The sequence below is a fragment of the Oryctolagus cuniculus genome, chromosome 5, assembly GCF_964237555.1.
Source record: "Oryctolagus cuniculus chromosome 5, mOryCun1.1, whole genome shotgun sequence".
NCBI classification, from domain to species: Eukaryota; Metazoa; Chordata; class Mammalia; order Lagomorpha; family Leporidae; genus Oryctolagus; species Oryctolagus cuniculus.
Genome location: NC_091436.1, coordinates 133,129,603 through 133,150,045, shown reverse-complemented (window position 1 = coordinate 133,150,045; position 20,443 = coordinate 133,129,603). Strand labels below are relative to the sequence as shown.

Here is a 20,443-nt window from a genome sequence, read left to right as displayed (position 1 = left end):
AAGAAAATGAATACATTATTTTACTAGAAACTTCTCAAGAGTATCACATGGCAAGCAGGGCAGAGGGCAAGCCACTGGCTCTGCAGAAGCAGGAAGCAAGCCCCGGAGGGTGACTTCAGCAAAGCCACTGGGGATCCAGGGAGCCTGGGTCCTTCGGTTCCCGACCAGGAGTAGAGCAGCTTTTTTAAAAAAATAATTATTTATTTATTTATTTGAAAGTCAGAGTTATACAGAGAGAGGAGAGGCAGAGAGAGAGAGAGGTCTTCCATCCACTGGTTTACTCCCCAGTTGGCTGCCATGGCCAGAGCTGTGCCGATCCGAAGCCAGGAGCCAGGAGCCAGGAGCCAGGAGCTTCTTCTGCGTCTCCCATGCGGTGCAGGGGCCCAAGGACTCGGGCCATCTTCTACTGCTTTCCCAGGCCATAGCAGAGAGCTGGATTAGAAGTGGAACAGCTGGGTCTTGAACCGGCACCCATATGGGATGCCGGCGCTTCAGGCCAGGGCGTTAACCCGCTGCGCCACAGTGCAGGCCCCTAGAGCAGCTTTTGACACAGCCCTGGCACATGCCCCAGACCTGTAACTGGTCACATCTAGGTCCCACCCAGAAATGTGACAAGGTGATGAGGAGAGAAGTCATCCCCAACAAAGAATTCTAGAAATGATTGGGAGAGAAAGGTGACACAACTGTGCACAGAGGCTTTTTGGTGCCTTAGTTCTCACCCACCCCTACTACTTACTCAGATGGTGGGCTCTCCGTCCTTGGGGGGTGTTCAATTAGGGGCTGACAACCACTTACACAGCTTGCCTGAGTTGGAGTGTTTTACGCACCTGCCAGCAGGTGGCAGGTGCACTGGGAAGCTCCGCCCCAAAACCAACACAAAAGAGGCTTTGCGCCACCTGGTGGACGTGGTGTCAAACTGCAGGTCTCTCCCCGGAGAGCAGCCTTCTGCCGCTGTCTACATAATCCCACTTGCCCTGGGTTCTCCCAGACCCCTCAAGGATGGGAAGGCCACAACCCGTCCATACCTCCAGACCCCCGCATCCCAAAGGGAAGCAGAAGGGGATCAGAAGCCTGAGGGACTCTGTGTTGCCTTCCAGGCACCGCTTTGTCCGTGCTGTCCCCGGGCACCCTCCCTAAATATGGCGATAGTCAGCTTCACCCCCATGCCCCCCACTTATGTGCAGACCTGCCAAGGCCAAGGCCCATCCCCCTCTGCATGCTCACCACCCCCAGCCCGCCATATGCGAGCCACTGATCTACAAGGGGCTTGGAAACCTTAAAAATGGAGATGGTGAGGACAACGTTTCTTAAACACGCACATTCTGATCTCAGAACCACCCACTTTAAATTCCCACCCAAACTAGGGGCTGTCCCACTGGGCCTTAGTTCAGAGGGGCCGCAGTGAGCCAGCCAGTGGGGAAGGCTCCCGTGCACAATGCCGGCTTCCCACAGCACCTGGTGCTGGCATTTCAGGGGTGCCGGGCCCTCGCGCTGCGCATGTGTGCTTTCTGCCTTTCTCCAGGAAACCTCTGAGCCAACACAGCAGTAGAAAATGCACCAGGGCCAGTGTTGTAGCCTAACGGGTAGAGCCACCCCCTAGACGCCAGCATCCCATATGGACATCAGTGCAAGTCCCAGCTGCTCCACTTCCGATCCAGCTCCCTGCTAACATACCGCGGAAAGCAGTGGAAGATGGCCCAAGTGCTTGGGCTCCTGCACCCACCTGGGAGACCTGGAAGAAGCTCCTGGCTCCTGACTTTGGCCTGGCCCAGCTCTGGCTGTTGCAGTCATTTGGGGAGTGAACCAGCAGATGGAACAGCTCTCTCTCTCTCTCTCTCTCTCTCTCTCTCTCTCTGCCTTTCACATAAATAAAATAAATCTTTTTTAAAAAGTATCATCTAACTAAAATAAAGTGTGAACCAGGCTCCTGCCCAAGACGGGGACTGAAGCCAGTGCTGGAGCGAAGGGAAGACATGAGACAGGGCAGCCGGGACAAGGGAGCGGCGCCCAGGGTTCCCAGCAAGGGACAGGGGCTGCGTCATCCGTCTCGCTAATGGACTTCCCAACACGCTCACTTTTCTCCAAAGCTCTTTATTTGCTGCCGACACTGAAGTCAGGTGTCAACAGCAGAAGAGGCTGGGACTGGCGGCGACTTTTCCAGCCCTGGCCATCTGTCTCCTGGTTCCGACACCTGCTGTGGGAATCCCCCCCCCCATTCTCACACCGGGAGCTTTCCCGCCCCACCCTCCCCCCCCCCCCAGTGGAAAACAATGGACGTCCGCTTGAAGCTTGGTGCCAGGTCCACAGCAGGTGTTCAGTCTTCGAGATCCATCCCCAGACCAGGGCCCACGCCCCTGGGCAAATGGAGAAAAGGGTGGAGCCCCGCCCCCCATGGGGAGGGCAAGGGGAAAGTTCCAGAATCTGGGGCCCCTGACCCTGTGGTGCCAGTGCCGGTGCGGCTCACGGTCCCCGGCCACTGACAGCCATCAACACACTGGCCAGCAAATGTACCTGGGGCAAGTGACCCTGGGCACAGTGCCGAGACTGTGAGAAATGGGGCTTCAGCGGCAGCTGCGCGCCTGGCCAGGGCTGGGGCTCGGCGGGGGTGGGGAGAGTAGCAGCGCCTCCCTTTCCAGCTCCGTGGCTGGGGGGGGGCTAGGCATGGTGGGGGGTCAGGGGGCCACCCTGGAGCCTGGCCAACGGGCTGGGAGGGTGCAGCCTTTTCCAGCAGGCGCCAGACAGAACAGCCCGGAGCTCCCCTGGCCTGAGCCTCCCCAGCCCCGAGACCCAAAGGCTGGGAGTCCCTGGGGGCCCACACATGTTCACAGTGCAGTAAGAGCACCCCTCCCCCATTGCCCCCACACTGCGTCCCTTCCTCCGGGCTGGCAGGGACGGGGGCTGGGGGGGCGGGGGCTGTCCATCACTGGGACTGGGGAGGAGCCGTGTCCCTGCTGTGGAGCGGCTGAGGGTCCCTCCCAGCCGGCAGCCAGGTCCCAAGCACGTCACAAACGCGGCCTGGTCCCAGCCTCCTGGAGTGGCAGCCTCACTTTCGAGGTTAGAGACCGTGGACTCCAGAGAGGTGCAGCAGCTTGTCCAAGGTCACACAGCACACAGGAGGGCGAGGGATGCCAGGAGCATGGGGGGAGGGGTGGTCCTCATCCCCAAGGCACCAATGAGCTGAAAACTTCGGAGGAGGGCGGGGGCCAGGCAAACCGGACTGCTAAGGAGCTCAGAGCAGAGAGGTCGGGCCCAAGTGCATCCAGGGGCCCTGGAGGAAAATGGGACTCCGGCTGGTCTCCTCATCTCTAACCTCTGGGGGGCGGGAGGCAGGGGGCGTGAATTAAACAAGGTAAACCAGAGGCAAGACCTGTCGCCCAGGCTGGGCCCCGGGCGAGCACCTCGCCGCGGTCATTACTGTGCTGGAGGCTGGCGTGGTCCTGAGCCTCCCTCCCAGGCGTGCCTCAGCGCCTCTGACGGGGGTTTATAAGCGCGCCCCTTTTGTGGATGGGGAACGATGAGTCTCAATGAGGCACTGCCATCCCCTTCCTGTGTAACGCGCAGGGCTGGGCCTTGATGCCCGGCAGAGTGCAGATGGGTCGCCAGCCAGGGCAGGAGGACGGTCCAGCCCCGTCCTCCACTTAGCTCCATCCCTCCCGCCATGTCCTGGGTGCGGGCCGGAGGCTCCGAGCAGCGGGCAGCCCTGAAGCCCCCCAACCCCGTGACGTCAGATGCCATCTTCCAAGTACAGAAGCCACCCTGGGAGAGGGGCGCAGCCTCTAGGGGACACTCCGTGCCCCCTGCCCAGCCCCAGGTGCCTGCACCCAGCCAGCCCTCATGGAGAGACTTCCGGCATCTCGTCCTCGCGTGCCGTTCCATCCTGCTCCTGGCAGATGCCCTTGGCTCGGGCCGCCTTCCCTGGAGTCTTTAGAAACCTAGAATTCAGGCCCCAGGGGCAAATTATCAGCTCCCCCCACCCCACCCCGCCCAGCTGCAGGGGGCTTCCAGCCCGCCCAGCCCCAGCCCTGCTCCTCACCTGAACACGAGTTTCTGCCCGGGTTCCTTCCTGATGATGTTGAGCTTATAATAGTGGCGCAGGGCTCGGGACAGCTTCTCGTAGGTCATATTCACTCGGTTCTGGAAGGTGAAGCGGCCCGTGTCAGGCCCCTGGCCCAGGCCCAGCTGTACCGGGCATGTGTGTCTGTGTGTGTGTGTGTGTGTGTGTGTGTGTGTCTCCCTCTCTGCTGCTCTGCCTTTTGAATCAACAAACCTTTTATTTATTTTTATAGATTTATCTATTTGAGGCCAGCGCCGTGGCTAACTAGGCTAATCCTCCACCTAGCGGCGCCGGCACACCAGGTTCTAGTCCCGGTCGGGGTGCCGGATTCTGTCCCGGTTGCTCCTCTTCCAGGCCAGCTCTCTGCTGTGGCCCGGGAGTTCAGTGGAGAATGGCCCAAGTGCTTGGACCCCTGCCACCCCATGGGAGACCAGGAGGAAGTGCGCCGGCCGCAGCAGCCATTTGTGGGGGGTGAACCAATAGAAGGAAGACCTTTCTCTTTCTCTCTAACTCTGCCTGTCAAAAAAAAAAAAAAAAAAAAAGATTTCTTTCTCTATTTGAAAGAGTTACACAGAGCGAGAAGAGGCAGAGAGGTGCTGGCCCCAACAAACCTTTTATAAAATTCCTAAATTAAAAATAAATGATAGGAGCCAGCACTGGGGCCTAATGGTAAAGCAGCTGCCCGCAGCGCCGGCATCCCATATGGGCGCCGGTTCAAGTCCCGGCTGCTCCACTTCTGATCCAGCTCTCTGCTATGGCCTGGGAAAGCAGTAGAAGATGGCCCAAGTCATCTCGGGCTCCTGCACCCTCGTGGGAGACCTGGAAAAAGCTGCTGGCTCCTGGCTTCAGATTGGCGCAGCTCCAGTCGCTGTGGCCATTTGGAGAGTGGATGGAAGACCTCTCGCGCGCGCGCTCTCTCTCTGCCTCTGCCCCTCTGTGTAACTCTGACTTTCAAATAAATAAATAGAAATTAAAAAAAAAAAAAGATAAGAATGCGGGGCCAACCACCCAAGATCACCTGCCGCCGCTCCGTGGGTCCCGGCATCCCCCTCGATGGGAATTCGGCCTTCCCAGCCCAGACACCCGGCGCTCCCGCGGGCCAAGACACGGAGCGCTGCACACAGACTGTGAAAGCCGCCGAGCTGGCCAAGGCCGGGAAGAAGCAACGGACGACGGCGCCGGCGCTTCAGCAGTGCTGGCCATCCACCAGAGGCCCCTGCCGGTCCCCAAGCCAAGGGTGAAGGCCCCATTCGTGGAGGGCCGTCCCCCGGTGCTGGGGGTCCACGCTGGCCCCCGGGGCCGCCCGCGCCTGGGTATGCTACGCCCCCTGCCGGCCGGCTGGACTTCACCTTGTGCTTCCCCCAGAGTCCGGCGAGCCCGTTGGGATCCACAACGCGAAAGATCTTGGCGTCCTTGTCCTCCCACCTGATGTAGGGCTCGTACCGGGGATCGAGGAGCAGCTGGTACACGAAATCCCACAGCAGCCGGCAGTCTGCAACGCAGAACAGGGGTGAGGTGGGGGCAGGCGGACTCGAGGTCAAGGCGTGGGAGCGCAAGCGCGAAGATGAGAGTCATGGTGGGAGCAGGACCCCTGCCATCCTCCGCACTCCAGCGGGGGGCTGGAGCCCGCAGCTCCCAGTGGCAAGCGGAGCTGGCATTCTCGCCCAGCCTGCGCGCTCCGTCGGGGGTCCACGGTGGGGCTGCACCCCTGCCTCCAGATCCCCCAGTGCCCCGGGCTTCTGTGGGTCCCAACACGCACCCTCCCTCCTGCGCTGCTAACCGTGGGGCCCCTGCACCCACGTGGGAGACCCGGAAGAAGCTCCTGGCTCTTAGCTTGAGCCTGGACCAGCCCCAGCTGTTGTGGCCATTTGGGGAGTGAACCAAGAGATGGAAGATTTTCCTCTCTTTCTCTCTCCTTCTCTCTGTCACTCTGCCTTTCAAGTAGATAAATAAATAACCTTTAAAACAATCCAATACTTGGGTTTTTAGTGACTTCAATAATTCCCTAGCCCAAAGCCAAGCTGCGCCCCGAGGTCCTTCCAAGGCTGCAAAACAGCTCCCCGCACCCAGCCAGCTTCTCTGCCCATCTGGTGGCCTATTAGTCATTCAACAACGAATGCAAACAGAAGCCACTGGATCTTGGAGAAGGCCCTGAACTCCTCCGTGCCTCAGTTTCCCTATCTGTGAAATGGGGCTAACAACAGGGCCAACCTCAAACTCTGCTATGGAATTAAGGAAATGGGCTGGAACGTTGCCCGGCACTAGGAAGCACTTGACAATTTGTGAACAAAGTTTTAAAAGGGAGGCTACCCCATGCCAACCAAACGCCTGCCTGTGGCTGCAGAATTGTGCCTGCCCTAGAGACGGGCTGGGCTTGGCAACCCAGACAGCCACCTGGGAGCCTGCACAGACCCCAGGTCAACACAGCCCTGGTCCTTATCACCCTGGCCCCTCTGCCCATCCCCTCCTGCCCCAGAGCAGTTCCCACTCACCAGCTGTCCTGCCGTCCCTGGGGGCCCGTGGCACCCTGGGGAGGAGGCGGAGCCTGGAGGTCCTGGAGCCCAGCCCTGCACAGCGAAACACGTTGAGGGTCTCCTCCCAGCCCAGGGGCCACTTGGCCAGGGCGAGGGCGTCCAGATGGCTGAGGGAGCCAGCGAGCCCCGGGTGTGGTGGCTGCTGCAGGAGGCCCCTGTAGGGGGCTGTCCGGGGGGGCGTGGTTCCCTCTGTGAGCAGATCTGAGCCTGGGGGTGCAACACGCTTCCTGCTAGAAGGTCGGGGGGGGGGGGGCTGCAGAGAGCGGCGGGCTGGTGGGAATGAAGCCAGCTCTCAGACCAGCTCCCTGTTAAATGTCCTACAAGGCTAAGCGGGTGGGGGGTGGGGGGAGGCAGGTGCTGTGGCACAGTGGGTGAAGCCACCCTCTGTGACGCCACCACCCTCTGTGACGTCAGCATCCCCTGTGAGTGGGCATCCTGGGTCCCAGCTGCTCCACTGCTGTGACCTGGGGAAGCAGCAGAAGATGGCCCAAGTGCTTGGTCCCCTGCACTCACGTGGGAGACCCAGAAGAAGCTCCTGGCTCCTGGCTTTGGATTGGCCCAGTGAACCAGCAGATGGAAGACCTTTCTCTCCGTCTCTCCCTCTCTCGCTTAACTACAGTGCCAGGTCTAGAAGCCAGCTGTCCTCTGCCCAGTGCCCACTCCACTGGGAATATTTATGGGGAATCCAGGCACTGGTCTAAGGATTTTGGCAGTACATCTCTGAAGCCACCCCATCCCATGCCCCCGACAAAAGACAAAAACAAAAAACAAAAACAAAAAAAAACCTGCCCTCATGGAGCTTATACTCTAGCAGGTGGGGGTCTGGGGGGGTGGAGAAAAGATGATTCATATAGGCCGGTGCCGCGGCTCACTAGGCTAATCCTCCGCCTAGCGGCGCCGGCACACCGGGTTCTAGTCCCGGTCGGGGCGCCGGATTCTGTCCCGGTTGCCGCTCTTCCAGGCCAGCCCTCTGCTGTGGCCAGGGAGTGCAGTGGAGGATGGCCCAGGTGCTTGGGCCCTGCACCCCATGGGAGACCAGGAAAAGCACCTGGCTCCTGGCTCCTGCCATCGGATCAGCGCGGTGCGCCGGCCGCAGCGCGCCGGCCACGGCGGCCATTGGAGGGTGAACCAACGGCAAAGGAAGACCTTTCTCTCTGTCTCACTCTCTCTCATTGTCCACTCTGCCTGTCAAAAAAAAAAAAAAAAAAAAAAAGATGATTCATATAAAAGGAGGGCGGGCATTGTGGCACAGCAGGCTAGGCTGCTGCTTTGGGTGCCCGCAGCCCACATCACAGAGCCAGGTCAAGTCCCGGCTCCAGTCCTGGCTGCTCAGCTTCTGCTTTTTTTTTTTTTTTTTAAGATTTATTTATTTATTTATTTATGTATTTGAAAGTCACAGTTACACAGAGAGAGAAGGAGAGGCGGGGGGGGGGGGGGGGCTTCCATCTGCTGGTTCACTCCCCAGATGGCTGCAATGGCTGGAGCTGCGCTGATCTGAAGCTGGGAGCCAGGAGCTTCCCCTGTGTCTCCCACGCGAGTGGAGGGGCCCAGGACTTGGGACATCTTCTACTGCTTTCCCAGGCCATTGGCTGCTCTGCTTCTAATCCACCTTCCTACCAAAGTACCCTGGAAAGGCAGCAGATGACGGCCCAGGTGCTTGAGTCCCTGCCACCGATGTGGGAGACTCTGATGGAGCTCCTGGCTCCTGGCTTTAGTCTGACCCAGCCCTGGCTGTCATGGGCATTTGGGGAGTGAAGCAGCAGATAGAAGATTTCTCTCTCTCTCTCTCTCTCTCTCTGTGTATGTGTGTGTATCTTTCTATGTCACCATGCCTTTCAAGTGGATGAAAAGGAAACATTTAAAACATTTAAAAGATAAAGAAAATAGAGGCAATATACAATATGGGAATTAAACACCATAAAGCATATGGGAGCCAGAGGGCAGTTTTAGAGAAGCTGGTCAGGGAAGGCCTCACCAACAAGCTAGCCAGAGACTTGAGGAGATAGAGGACAAAGTGGCTCATGCAAAGGTCCTGTGGCAGGGTGGGTCTGGCTCCTCTGCTGAGGAAGGAGGCCTGCAGTTCCAGCGACATGACAGCAGGGGGCGCCAGAGGAGGAGGGCAGGAGTCATGGTAAGACCTGCAGCTTTGATGCGGTGCAAAGGGAGCCCAGGAAGATTTGAGGGAGAATGACACCACCTGGCTCTGGCCTCTCTGTGAGAACAGGTCACAGGACGCCAAGAGCTGCAGCAAGGAGACCAGCGAGACGGCAGGTCTCCCAGAGGGCTGGCCAAGCAGCTGTGGACGGTGGGAAGGGGCTGCCTGCGGCAGGGGGCGGCAGGATTTGCTGACCTCCAGCGTCTGGGTGTGAGCACAGCAGGGGTGGGGCTGGGCTGGGGAAGACGGCAGGGGCTCCTGGGGTCGAAGCGCCTGCTGGGCAGCCCAGTGCAGGCGTGGGGCAGGCAGCGTGGGGCGCGTAAGGCTGCGATCCAGAGCCACCGAGGCCCGAGTGGGAATCATGGGCCCAGGAACGCATCCCACCCGTCCAGCACCAAGTGTGGTGAGGAGAGGAGAGAAGAGGCCCCGGGCCTGTGCTCTGCCCCCAGTGACGTGCAAAAGGGGACAGCAAAGGAGTGGTGAGGGTGGGTGGAAGTCCAATGAGGCAGGGGGCCCGCAGGCAAAGCAAGGAAGGGCTCAGGGGTGCAGTCCAAGGACCCTGGGGTCCCTGCAGCCGCGTCCCATGGGGCCAGCGGGAGGACAGGAAGTAGGGACAGGCGGTAGGTTGGACAGGAGAGGGGCCAGGGGGAGGGGGAGAGGGCCCTCCAGATGAGGCAGATTTAGGGGAGGGGGCTCAGGGCTCCCCGAGGAGCGTCCTCACCTGCCAGGGGCCGTGGGGAGGGCCGCGCGGACAGCTGCCTCCACGCCCCTCCAAACCAGGGCCCGCGCGCCAGGGCTCGCCGCTGGGTCTTGATGCACTGGAGCAGCTCATACAGGACGTTACCTGGGGTGGGAGGGGGCAGGACGGCAGGCTGCGGTCACTGCCTCCCAGGGTGAGGGCGGGAACACCTGGAGGCAAGCTTTGTGCTGGGGCGGGGGGGGGGGGGGGGGGGGGTAGGCTCCCACGGCTGCTGGCGGAAGTCCCGGCCTGGCAATGGGCAGAGCCCCCTGGTGAACCAACTTCTAAAAAAAACCTCTCTCCCCGCTGGGGATGCAGCTGCCCCCAGGGCCTGTCCTTTGCAAGGTCAGGCTGCTTCCCAGGCCCACTCTGTTGTCTGAGAACCTGTGGGCAGTGCACACACTGCACACCGTACCTCACATCCCTAGGAGCAGAGGCAACTCTCCTAACGCCCATGGGATTCTCCAGGCTTTATGAAGACTGTCCCTGCCTTCCAAGGCACAAAGCAATGGCAGACTCTTCTTGCAAGGTGGGAACGGGGCCCTGGCCATGGCACCAGTGAGAGGACAAGAAAGAGAGCAGTTGGCTGAGAGAGGCGTCCTGGGACCCCCAGCGGCGGTGGTCACTGGGGGCTGGGGCTCATTTGGCTTCCTTGGCCAAAGGCCAGGCCCCGTGGAACACACGGGTGTGTTTTTTTAAACATGCCAACTCAGCCTAAACAGGAAGAGGTGAGTAAACAGGGACAGGTGGGAGCCCGGCAGCTGAGGGCGGGGCCAGCCGGCGCCGGAGCCCGGAGCAGGGCGCCTGCAGGGCCCCCAGAGACCAGAGGGAAGCCTGACCTGAGCCGGGAGCGCGAAGCCGGAAATCGTCCTTGGTGAGGAAGCAGAGCGCGCGGCCGTTCATCTGGAAGCCGAGCTCGCTGGGACTCCGCAGCGCGTACTCCCGCTCCGCCCAGCGCAGCCAGTGCAGGACGTCTTCCCGGCTCCACAGGGCGGGCTGCAGGCCTGCAGGGGCAGCGTGGGCTGGGGAAGCCGGGGCGGACCCCTGGGCAGAGCCGGCCCTCGCCGCTGCCGCTTCAACCTCTGGCTTGTAGGCCACCTCCCCAAAGAAGCCCATCGGGATGGCTGCATGCACGCAGACGCTCTCCGGTCCTGCCCGGCAACCCCGTGGTCACCTCCCCTGTTACTGAGTTACTTGCCCCTCCCGGCACCTTACTTTGCAATTGCATTGTACATTTGATAAAACTTTTATTTGCATGTGTTTATCATTGCATATGTATCCACTTATTGCTGGTACCCCTGCCTGCTTCCCAATCATTCACTTGGCAAATGTTTACTGAGGACTTACTACATGCTGGGCCCTGGATGGGTCTGCTGGGGCACAGCAGGTGCTCACTAAACACAACTTGAACCATTGCCGGCAATACCCAGACGAGTGGCTATTTTATTTCTCCTGTTTTGCCACTCTCCTGGGCTTGTTATGCTCCTATGCCAATTAAAAAAAAAAGTTTTATGTATTTATTTGATAGCAGAGTGACAGAGAGAGAGAGAGAGAGGGAGGTCTTGCATCCTCTGGTTCACTCCTCAAAATAGCCTGGAGCCAGGTCTGAAGCCAGGAGCCGGGAACTCCGTCCTGGTCTCCCACAGGGATGACAGGGATCCAAGTATGTGGGCATCATTTGCTTTCGCAGAAGCATTAGCAGGGAGCTAGCGGATCACGAGTGGAGCAGCTGGGACTCAAACCAGCACTTCCCCGTGGGATGTGGGCGTGGCAAGCAGCGCTTAACCTGCCGCACCGCAACACCGGCCCCTCGGACACAATTATTGGCTTCCTTGGTTTGGGTGAGGGTGAGCATGGCTGTGTTATGACTTCTGTGGGCCCTCTGTGCTTTTGCCTTTATGGGCTCCTTCCTCCACTAAAAAATAAATAGCTAGGGAATGGTGTTTGGCACTGCGATTAAGACACTGCTTGGGACACCTGCGCCCCATATCAGAGCTCCGGGGTTTGAGCCCTGACTCCTCCTCTTCCGGTAGAGCCGATCTGCTAATGTGTGCCCCCGGGGGGCCAACAGACTCTGCTCATCCAGTCCAGTTTCTGCAGCTAAGCAGACTGAGGCAGAAGAGAGAGGAAACTGTCCAAAGCTGCACCTCTGTAATGACAAAGACTAAACCAACCTCTGCCTGCCTCATGCCCAAACAGCACAAGAAATCAAATTGGGTTCCATGTTCAAAGCGGGAAAAGCGTATCTGCCCCATCACTGCTCCACTCACTCAGCAATAGCTGATGCGCTAATGCACACGGGCCACCTGCCAGGCGGGCTCAGTGCTGGGGACGAGGCGCGGGGAGAGGCCGGCAGGAGGAGGGTCCCACATGGGAACCAGCCAGGGGCGGGGTTGATACTGCCCAGCAGGCAGGGGCAGGGGCAGAGCAGCGGGAAAGTGAGAGATGCAGCCGGTTTGGGAGGACGGAGAAGTTGCCCTTCTATGTGAAAAGAAAGAAGAATAAATGTCTGAAGCCAGCCGGAATATGAATTTTAAGGGGAAAATAAAAAGAGTAGAAGCAAGAATTAGCCTTATACAGCATTCCCTACCACAAAGCCTCGGGATTACGATCTAGTGGTCACACACTATGGTGGACAGGTGTCGCTGGGAGAAAAGACGGAACTCCAGAATAAGAGTGTGTGTGTGTGTGTGTGTGTGAGAGTGTGTGTGTGTGTGTGTGTGTGTGTGATGTTAATAGATGACTGAGGCAGGATTTCTGTTTTGAGAGGCAGAGAGAGACAAATGGAGACTGGGCTGTCAGCTGCTGGTCCATTCTCCATATACCCCCAACAGCTGAGGCCAGGCCAGGGCCAAAGCCAGGGGCCAGGAACACATCCAGGTCTCCCACACGGGGGGCAGGGACCCACATACTTGAGGCATCACTACTGCCTCCCAGGGCGTGCATCAGCAGGAAGCTGGAGTCAGGAGCCAGACCCAGGACTCCGAGCCAGGAGCTCCAGTGGGGGACGTGAGGGTCTTAACCATGAGGCTAAATGCCCATCCCCTTTATTTTGTTTTTATTATTATTTTTTTTATTTCTCTGGACCCACTCCATTGCTTTCCTCTCCCCGCTGAGCCTTGATGAGTGCTGTGACAATTGCAGAAGGTGGTCCTCAGACCTCCAGCAGCGGCATCCCCATGAGCTTGCCAGAAATGCAGTCTCGGGCCCCTCCCAGACCTGCTGAGCCAGGTTCCCAGGAGATTTGCCCTGGGAACCAGCTGGCCCAGGAAGGCAGAGCAGCCCAGGTGGCTCCTGTGCCCAGTCTCTGTCACTGAATGAGGCTGCGGGGGTGGTCACACAGGGGGTCCTGGGGCCTGCACTGTAGCCGCATCCCTGCCTCCTGCCCCACTCACCGGCCATGGGTAGACCTGCGTGGATGTGCACCAGGGCGGGGGCACAGTGGGAAGCCTCTACCCTTTCCCAATCCTGCATGAGGGTCACTCTGCCGGAGCCCCTAGGGATCCCTCTCCCCACATGTCCTCCTAGTGGACTTCCCCTTGCTCTGCTGACGATGGTCTTTGTTTACCAAGCAAATGCACACCCCCAGGGAGCTCCATGGAAGACGGCCTGTGTGCTGCACTGAGCACCGACTCCCAAAGCTAAGCACCATCCCTTGGGTGCGTTCACTTCCTGCAGAGGCAAAAATCTGCCCTGATTAAGGGGGTAGAAGTCGGGGGTGGGGAACAAGTGTCAGAGAGGTGTCCCGAGGTGCACATCCGGGACCCGAGAAGGTGGGGCCCGAAGGGCTGAGTCAGCCCCGCCTCCCGGGTCACCTGGCAACGGTTTGCTTATCAGGGATGCTGTTGTCAGGGAAAATGGGTCACCTGGTGTTAGACAAGAACTGAGGGCCAGCACTGGGCTGTCTGAATACTTCCAGAAGTTTCATTAAAGACGAGTCACGGAATCTAAGATGACAGATACAGAAGATGTGGCTGTCACCCCTGCACTCCAGCCCCGGGCTCTGTCTGGGGACATTTTTTCTGGCTGCAGGAGCTCCCCTGAGCTGATAAATACAGGGGAGCGTGGGCATGCTGGAGAGTCCATTTTCAAAGAAACAGCCCTCACCCCATCACCGCTGGGCAGGGGGTGGTAAGGCCCCAGCTTCCTTACTGTGTAGCTGGAGAACTTTGGGTGTGTGCCATGTGCTCCCCGGAGGTCTGCAGTGGGCACGAGGTCCATGCGCCCACGGGGATGATGGCCCCAAGAACAATTTATGCTTTTTCTTTTCTCTCTCCCCCCCTCCGCTGCTCCCTGGTGTTCTAGGATCTGCTCCAGGGAAGTCTCAACAGAGGAGCAGGAGAAGTGTCACAGGAGCGCTAGTCTAGGATGCAATGGGCCACAGCCTCTGCTGTGCTACCAGGGACGAGGGCGCCCTGGAGGGGAGGAATGCTGCCACTGGGTGTGCGGGGAGACTGGCGACCCCCCACCCAGGCCTCCCACATTCTTGGGAGGTCTTGGTGTCCCTGAGGAAGGCCCCTGGTCTCTCATTCATTCAACAACTGCTGAGTGAGCCTCTGAGCTTGGGGAGGTCGGTCTTTCAGAAATTCAACCTCCCAGTGCTTGGAGGAGAGTTGTAGGTCTTGTGTTTGAACCTCACTATGGGAAGTGCGGCTCAGAAGTTGTGTTCAAATTTCCACCCTCAGGGCTGATGCTGTGGCATAGCGGGTAAAGCCGCTTCCTGAAGCGCCAGCATCCCATATGGGTGCCGGTTCTAGTCCCAGCTGCTCCACTTCTGATCCAACTCTCTGCTATGGCCTGGGAAAGCAGTAGAAGATGGCCCAAATCCTTGGGCCCCTGCACCACAATGGGAGACCTGGAAGAAATTCCTGGCTCCTGGCTTCGTATCGGTGTAGCTCTGGCTGTTGCAGCCAGTTGGAGAGTCAACCAGCAGATGGAAGACCTCTCTCTTTCTCCTCTCTCTGTGTGTAACTTTCAAATAAATAAATAAATCTTTAAAAAAAATTTCTGTCCTTGGGGCTGGTGTTGTGATGCAGCAGGTGAAGCTGTGGCCTGTGGTGCCGGCATCCCATAGGAGACCCAATTCAAGTCTCAGCTGCTCCACTTTCAACCCAGCTCCCTGCTAATGCACCTGAGAAAGCAGCGGAAGATGGCCCAAAGTCCCTGGACCCCTGAACCCGTGTGGGAGATGCGGAAGAAGCCCCTGCTCCTCTCAAGATGGGTGAAGTCATACCCGACGTTCCACTTCGCTCTCAGCTCTGTCCTCTCAGCGGCTCCAAAAGCTGGCTGTGGCCAGGAAATCAGACAGGTGTGAAATCGCGAAGGCATGTTCCAGCTCCTGGGCCGGCTGAGCCAGAAGCAGCCCGGATGCTCCATAACCAGGCTAGTCCGCAGCTGCCCAAAAAGCCCACCCAGACCACAGAACACAGCCAGCGGGCAGCCGGCACCTGTCCGCTGATTTGCACGACTGACAAAGCGCATGTTAAAACCTCTTAGAAGACCATCAGCAGGACCAAGGTTTGCCTTCGCCTCCACGGAGTCCCTGTGTGATCTGAGCATGCGTATTCATCTGCGGCCAGCTCGGGAGGGAACACAGCCTTGGGGAGGAAGGCTCTGACCGCCGACTCTCCCCCGGTCATCTTTGGGTGAATTTGGCTGTTCTATATGTCTTGCTTATGCTTCTCTGTCCTTGCCCAGATTTTGACAATAAGCACATGCGATTTGGTAACAATTGAAATTAAACAGAAGTATTTCCAAGAAGACTCTGCGTGTATGTTACAAGTGTTCACGGTTTAGCTTCCCCACTGGCAATGTCCCCGACTCTGTCTTTAAGTTGGAAGAGATGCGGTCACTCACTCAACTCCAACCCTCATCTCTCCAGGGAGCACTGGCGCCCTTCCGTGTTTGCTGTATGCCTTCTCTGATCCCTCCCCAAGGAAAAACTGAAACCCAGCACAGCAGTAGCAAACGACAGAAGGCAACTCCTTAGGTGAGAAGAGCTCTTCTGCACCCCTCTACTTACGGAGTCTCCCGGGCAGCTTGCAGATGCCCGCCCCGCCCGGTAGGTTCACTTGAGCGTCACATGGGGCTCGGCCGTGGGCTCCCGGGGGTGGTCGAGCTGCTGGCGGGCGGAGGGGAGAGCCAGCCGCTGCAGGCTCCTAGTGAGAGCGAAAGCGAGGGCATCAAAGGAGAGCATCCTGGGAAGGCTCGGTCTCACTTACGGTGGCAAGAATTATTTCAGAGGGGAAGAGAGGGAGAACGGCTCGGGGAACCCCAGGGGCTGGAGCTAGATAAGCCAGCAGGAGAAGTGTCTGAACCCAGGGTCCGGCCGATGGAGGACGGGCTGCACAGTCCCACCGTCAGCCGTGGCCACCTGAGAGTGACTGACTCACCAGGCTGGGGGAGGAAACCCGTGGCAGGATTTGGTGGAAACAGGAAGTTGCCCCAAGGTGCAAAGGAGAAAAACCCGGCATTTCCCCACTGTGGGAGCTCCCAGAGCTGTGTGCTCAGCTCCTGAGTCCGGGAATCAGGCTGCAGGGAGAGACTTTGGCATCTGCTGCCAGCAAAGCAAACTCCAGAAATCACGGTGTGGCAGAGCAGGGTTCAACCCTTTTGGGGTAGTTCCCAATCACTGCTGGTGGGCCCCTAGCCCCCCTCCCCAAGTTGGTGCTGTTTCCCAGGCAACCAAGCCCGAGAACCTGAGGGGTGGGGCCAAGGGAGGGGTTACTCAAGGCCTGGTCTTGCCTGGGACTGGCAGGAGGTGCCTTGTCTACTCCTCCTGGGCTCCAGCGAGGGATGTGGGTTTGGAGAGAGGGCAGAGAGGGGAAAGCTCTCGGAGGGGGTGACAGGGGCCCCGTCTGGGGAAGTTCTGAGGCTCCTAGGGGAAACAGCAGATCTTATAGGGGTCGCTCCGGAGGGGACGGGGTGTCGTTGCCCACTGCATTTGCAGGCTGCGAGGATATGGCTTGTGGGGGGACTTCACATGTCGTCGGTGTACGGTGACAAGGAGGCAAAGGGACAGCAGTGGGGGGGCCTGCAGGGGCCGTGCGTGCGCCTTCGGAGCCGCACTTAGCACCGAGGGGGTGTGACCAGCGTCTGCGGATGCGGGGACCCCGGGGGCGGGGGCGGGGGGGGCATGGAAGGTGAGGTCTTGGACTGCGTTGGAAGGTGAGGTCCCAGCCAGCAGGAAAGTCAGCGAAAAACGGGTGGAGGAGAAGGGATCAGGGCCGGGTGGCTCTGCGTGCGCGCTGCGCGGTTCGGTCACGGGGCTCTTACCTGCATTACAGGTGGAGGCGAGGGAGTCCCCCCGGCTTTCTGTCGTCAGCGCTCCCCTTGCCGAGCCCCTGAGGCCCTCGGCCTCCTCTCCCGAAGCTCCTCACTGGGCGTGGAGAAATGGGAAGCTCGCGAAGCAGGAAACTCCTGGCGAGAAGCGCCCGGGCGAGTGCGTGGGTGCCCCGTCGAGCAGGCGCGCACGGAGCTCCGGTAATCGCTATCCTTCCGGGAAACGAAATCGAAAGAGCCGGATCGGGCATCCTCGGGGCAGGCTAGGGGCGGCCCCTTGCGGGCAGAACCCGGGGATGCTGCACGCTGGCCGGCGCGGGAGGCAGGGATCCCGGCTCGCGGTCTCCCGCCGGCGGCACTCAGCGCCTCGGGCAGCCTGGCCACGACTCCCAGGGGGCACTGAGGCGGGACTCGGCGGGATCCGAGCAGCCGAGGGAGCTGGGGCTGGCCCCGCGGCCCTCAGATGGGTTGGGACGCTGCCCCTGACCACCAGAGGAGCTGTCTGACACCTTTCCCAGACAGCATCCACAGTGTGCGCTGAGACCGGAGGATCAGGAGGCTCTGGAAGTGCAGAGTGGGCACCCCACGGAGGGCAGCGTGGCAGGGTCCAAAGCAAAGCCACAGACCACTTACTCCTGGCCCGGCAGTCCTGCCTCCAGAAATTTGTTCAACAACTATCCCAGATGCAGGTGGCTGTTTATCGCAGTTTATAATAGGAAGTGATTAGAAGCAACTCAGATGTCTCTAAGAAGTGGCTGTGGACCATGGCAAGCTCTCCAAGAGGCAGGATGGCACAGTGGCTCCATTGAGAATCTGGGCGATGGGCCATGGCGGAGTGGGTTAAGCCCCTGCCTGCAATGCCAGAATCCCATATGGGTGCCAGTTCGAGTCCCAGCTGCTACACTTTTGATCTTGCTCCCTGTCAATGCACCTGGGAAAGCAGCAGAAGATGGCTCAAGTCCTTGGGCCCCTGCACCCATTTGAGGAAGCTGGATGAAGCTCTTGGCTCCTGACCTCAGCCTGGACCAGCCTCAGCTTTTGAAGCCATTTGGGGAGTGAACCAGAGGATGGAAGAATCCTTTCTCTCCCTCTTTCTCTGTGATTCTGCCTTTCAAATAAATAAAATAAATTTGTTTAAAGATTTATTTACTCATTTGAAAGGCAGAATTTACAGAGAGTGAAAGAGACAGAAAGAGAGAGAGAGATCTTCCATCTGCTGGTTCACTCCCTAAATGACTTCAAGCTGGGCCAGGCTGAAATCAGGAGCCAGGAGCTTCTTCCAGGTCTCCCAAGTGGGTACAAAGGGCCCAAGTTCTTGGGCCATCCTCCACTGTCTTCCCAGGCCATATAGCAGGAAGCTGGATAGGAAGTGGAGCAGTCAGGACTTGAACGGGTGCCCATATGGGATGCCAGCATTGTAAGAGGCAGTCTTATCTGCTATGCCACAATGCTAGCCCCTAAAATAAATCTTTAAAAAAAAAAAGGAATCTGGGCCTGCAGAGCATGCGTTTGGTACAGCAGTTAACTCAGCTTGGGACCCTGGCACGTCATATGTGAGCGCTTGGTTTTAGTTCCAGCTGCTTTGCCCTCCATCCAGCTTCCTGGTAATGCTCACCCTGGGAGGCAGCCGGTAATACTCAAGCACCTGCTCCCTGCCACCCACGTGGAAGACGAGATGGAGTTTCAGGCTCCCGGCTTCGCCTGACCCAGCCCCAGCTGTTGCAGGCATTTAGGGAATGAACCAGCAGATGGAAGATCTCACTTTGTCTGGCTGTCTCTTTCTCTCTTTCTCCAAACAAAATGAAAATAAACTAAAAAAAAAAAAAAATCTGGGCTCAGGACAGCCTATGTGGCTTGGAATCCCAGCCGTGCCTCCTCCTGGCTGTGAGCCCTTGAGCCTGCTGCTCCGTCTCTCCACCTTCTCTGTACCAACCGCTGCCTCTGTCAGCATCAGCAGAGCAGCAAGACAGAGCAATGTTTACTGGCTGTCACGAACAGTTACTGACGTAACATCTGCAAAGCACCACAGCAGTGCTGGGCTGGAAAGTCAACATACACAGCAGCGGGTGCTGCTCCCTTCCTGTGCGTGTGTGCACACACACTCGCAATACACACATCCACACTATACACACACTCACAATATACACTAAACACACACTCACAATATACACTATACACACACTCACAATATACACTATACACACACGCTCACAATACACACTATACACAAACATCCACACTGTACACACACTCATAATACACACTGTACACACACATCCACACTATACACACACACTCACAATATACACTGTTCACACACATCCACACTATACACACACACTCACAATACACACTGTACACACACATCCACACTTTACACATACACTCACAATACACACTATACACACACACTCACAATATACACTGTTCACACATCCACACTATACACACACTCACAATACACACTGTACACACACATCCACACTTTACACATACACTCACAATACACACTATACACACACATCCACACTATACACACACTCATACTACACACTATACACACACATCCACACTATACACACATGCTCACAATACACACCAGACACATCCACACTGTACACACACTCACAGATCCACACTATACACACACTCACAATACACACTGTACACACACATCCACACTATACACACACTCACAATACACACTGTACACACATCCACACTAAACACAGCACACTATACACACACTCACAATACACACTATACAGACACATCCACACTATACACACACTCACAATACACACTGTACACACACATCCACACTAAACACAGCACACTATACACACACTCACAATACACACTATACACACACATCCACACTATACACACACATCCACACTGTACACACACAATACATTCTGTACACACACATCCACACTATATACACACACTCACAATATACACTGTACACACACTTCTACACTATACACAGCTCACTATACACATACTCACAATACACACTATACACACACATCCACACTTTACATGCACACTCATAATACACACTATACACACACATCCACAGTATACACACTATACACACACACTCACAATACATGCTATATGCACTCTAACAATACACACTATATACACACTCACAATACACACTGTATACACACATGCTCACAATACACACTATACAAACATCCACACTATGCACACACTCACAATACACACTATACATACATCCACACTATACACACACTCACAATACATGCTATACACACATGCACACTATACACACTCACACACTCATACACACACACACTATCACAATACACTCAAACACACTATACACACGCTCATAATACACACTATATACACACACAATACATGCTATATACACACTCACATACACAATCATACACATCCACACTATACCCACATTATATACGCACACTGTCACAATATACACACTCACACGTATGCACACTCCTACACACACAGGGCTTCAAAAAGTCCTGGACAATTGAATTAAAGGATAATGTGGATTGTTCGTGAATGTTTTAAAGCCCCATCTCTCTGTATAATGGTCAGCCTTCCATAGCCAAGGGCTCTGCACCCACAAATTCCACTAAATGGCAATCGCAAACACCCATGTTGGTCCTGAACATACACAG

The 20,443-nt window shown here is 57.2% G+C and overlaps 1 protein-coding gene across 3 annotated transcripts; it reads right to left on the bottom strand.

The window, feature by feature from the left end:
- Nucleotides 1–2,075: 2,075 nt before the first annotated feature.
- Nucleotides 2,076–17,055, bottom strand: ETV7 (ETS variant transcription factor 7). 3 transcript variants are annotated; one of them, XR_011388691.1, is made up of 9 exons: nucleotides 16,758–17,055; nucleotides 15,505–15,640; nucleotides 10,322–10,486; nucleotides 9,465–9,587; nucleotides 6,547–6,795; nucleotides 5,404–5,546; nucleotides 5,073–5,270; nucleotides 4,034–4,134; nucleotides 3,896–3,932 (listed from the first exon to the last, which is right to left on the bottom strand). XR_011388691.1 is itself a non-coding variant. In XM_070074148.1 (8 exons), exons 1-8 carry the CDS (start codon nucleotides 16,761–16,763, stop codon nucleotides 3,833–3,835), a joined length of 1,023 nt encoding a protein of 340 aa, XP_069930249.1. In that variant the 5' UTR covers nucleotides 16,764–16,999; the 3' UTR covers nucleotides 2,076–3,832. The 3 variants fall into 3 exon arrangements, 2 of the variants coding, with proteins under 2 accessions (XP_069930249.1, XP_069930250.1); XM_070074148.1 differs by lacking the exon at nucleotides 5,073–5,270 and having other exon boundaries at nucleotides 2,076–3,932; nucleotides 16,758–16,999; XM_070074149.1 differs by lacking the exon at nucleotides 5,073–5,270 and having other exon boundaries at nucleotides 2,076–3,932; nucleotides 6,547–6,621; nucleotides 16,758–16,996.
- Between the last annotated feature and the right edge of the window lie 3,388 nt (nucleotides 17,056–20,443).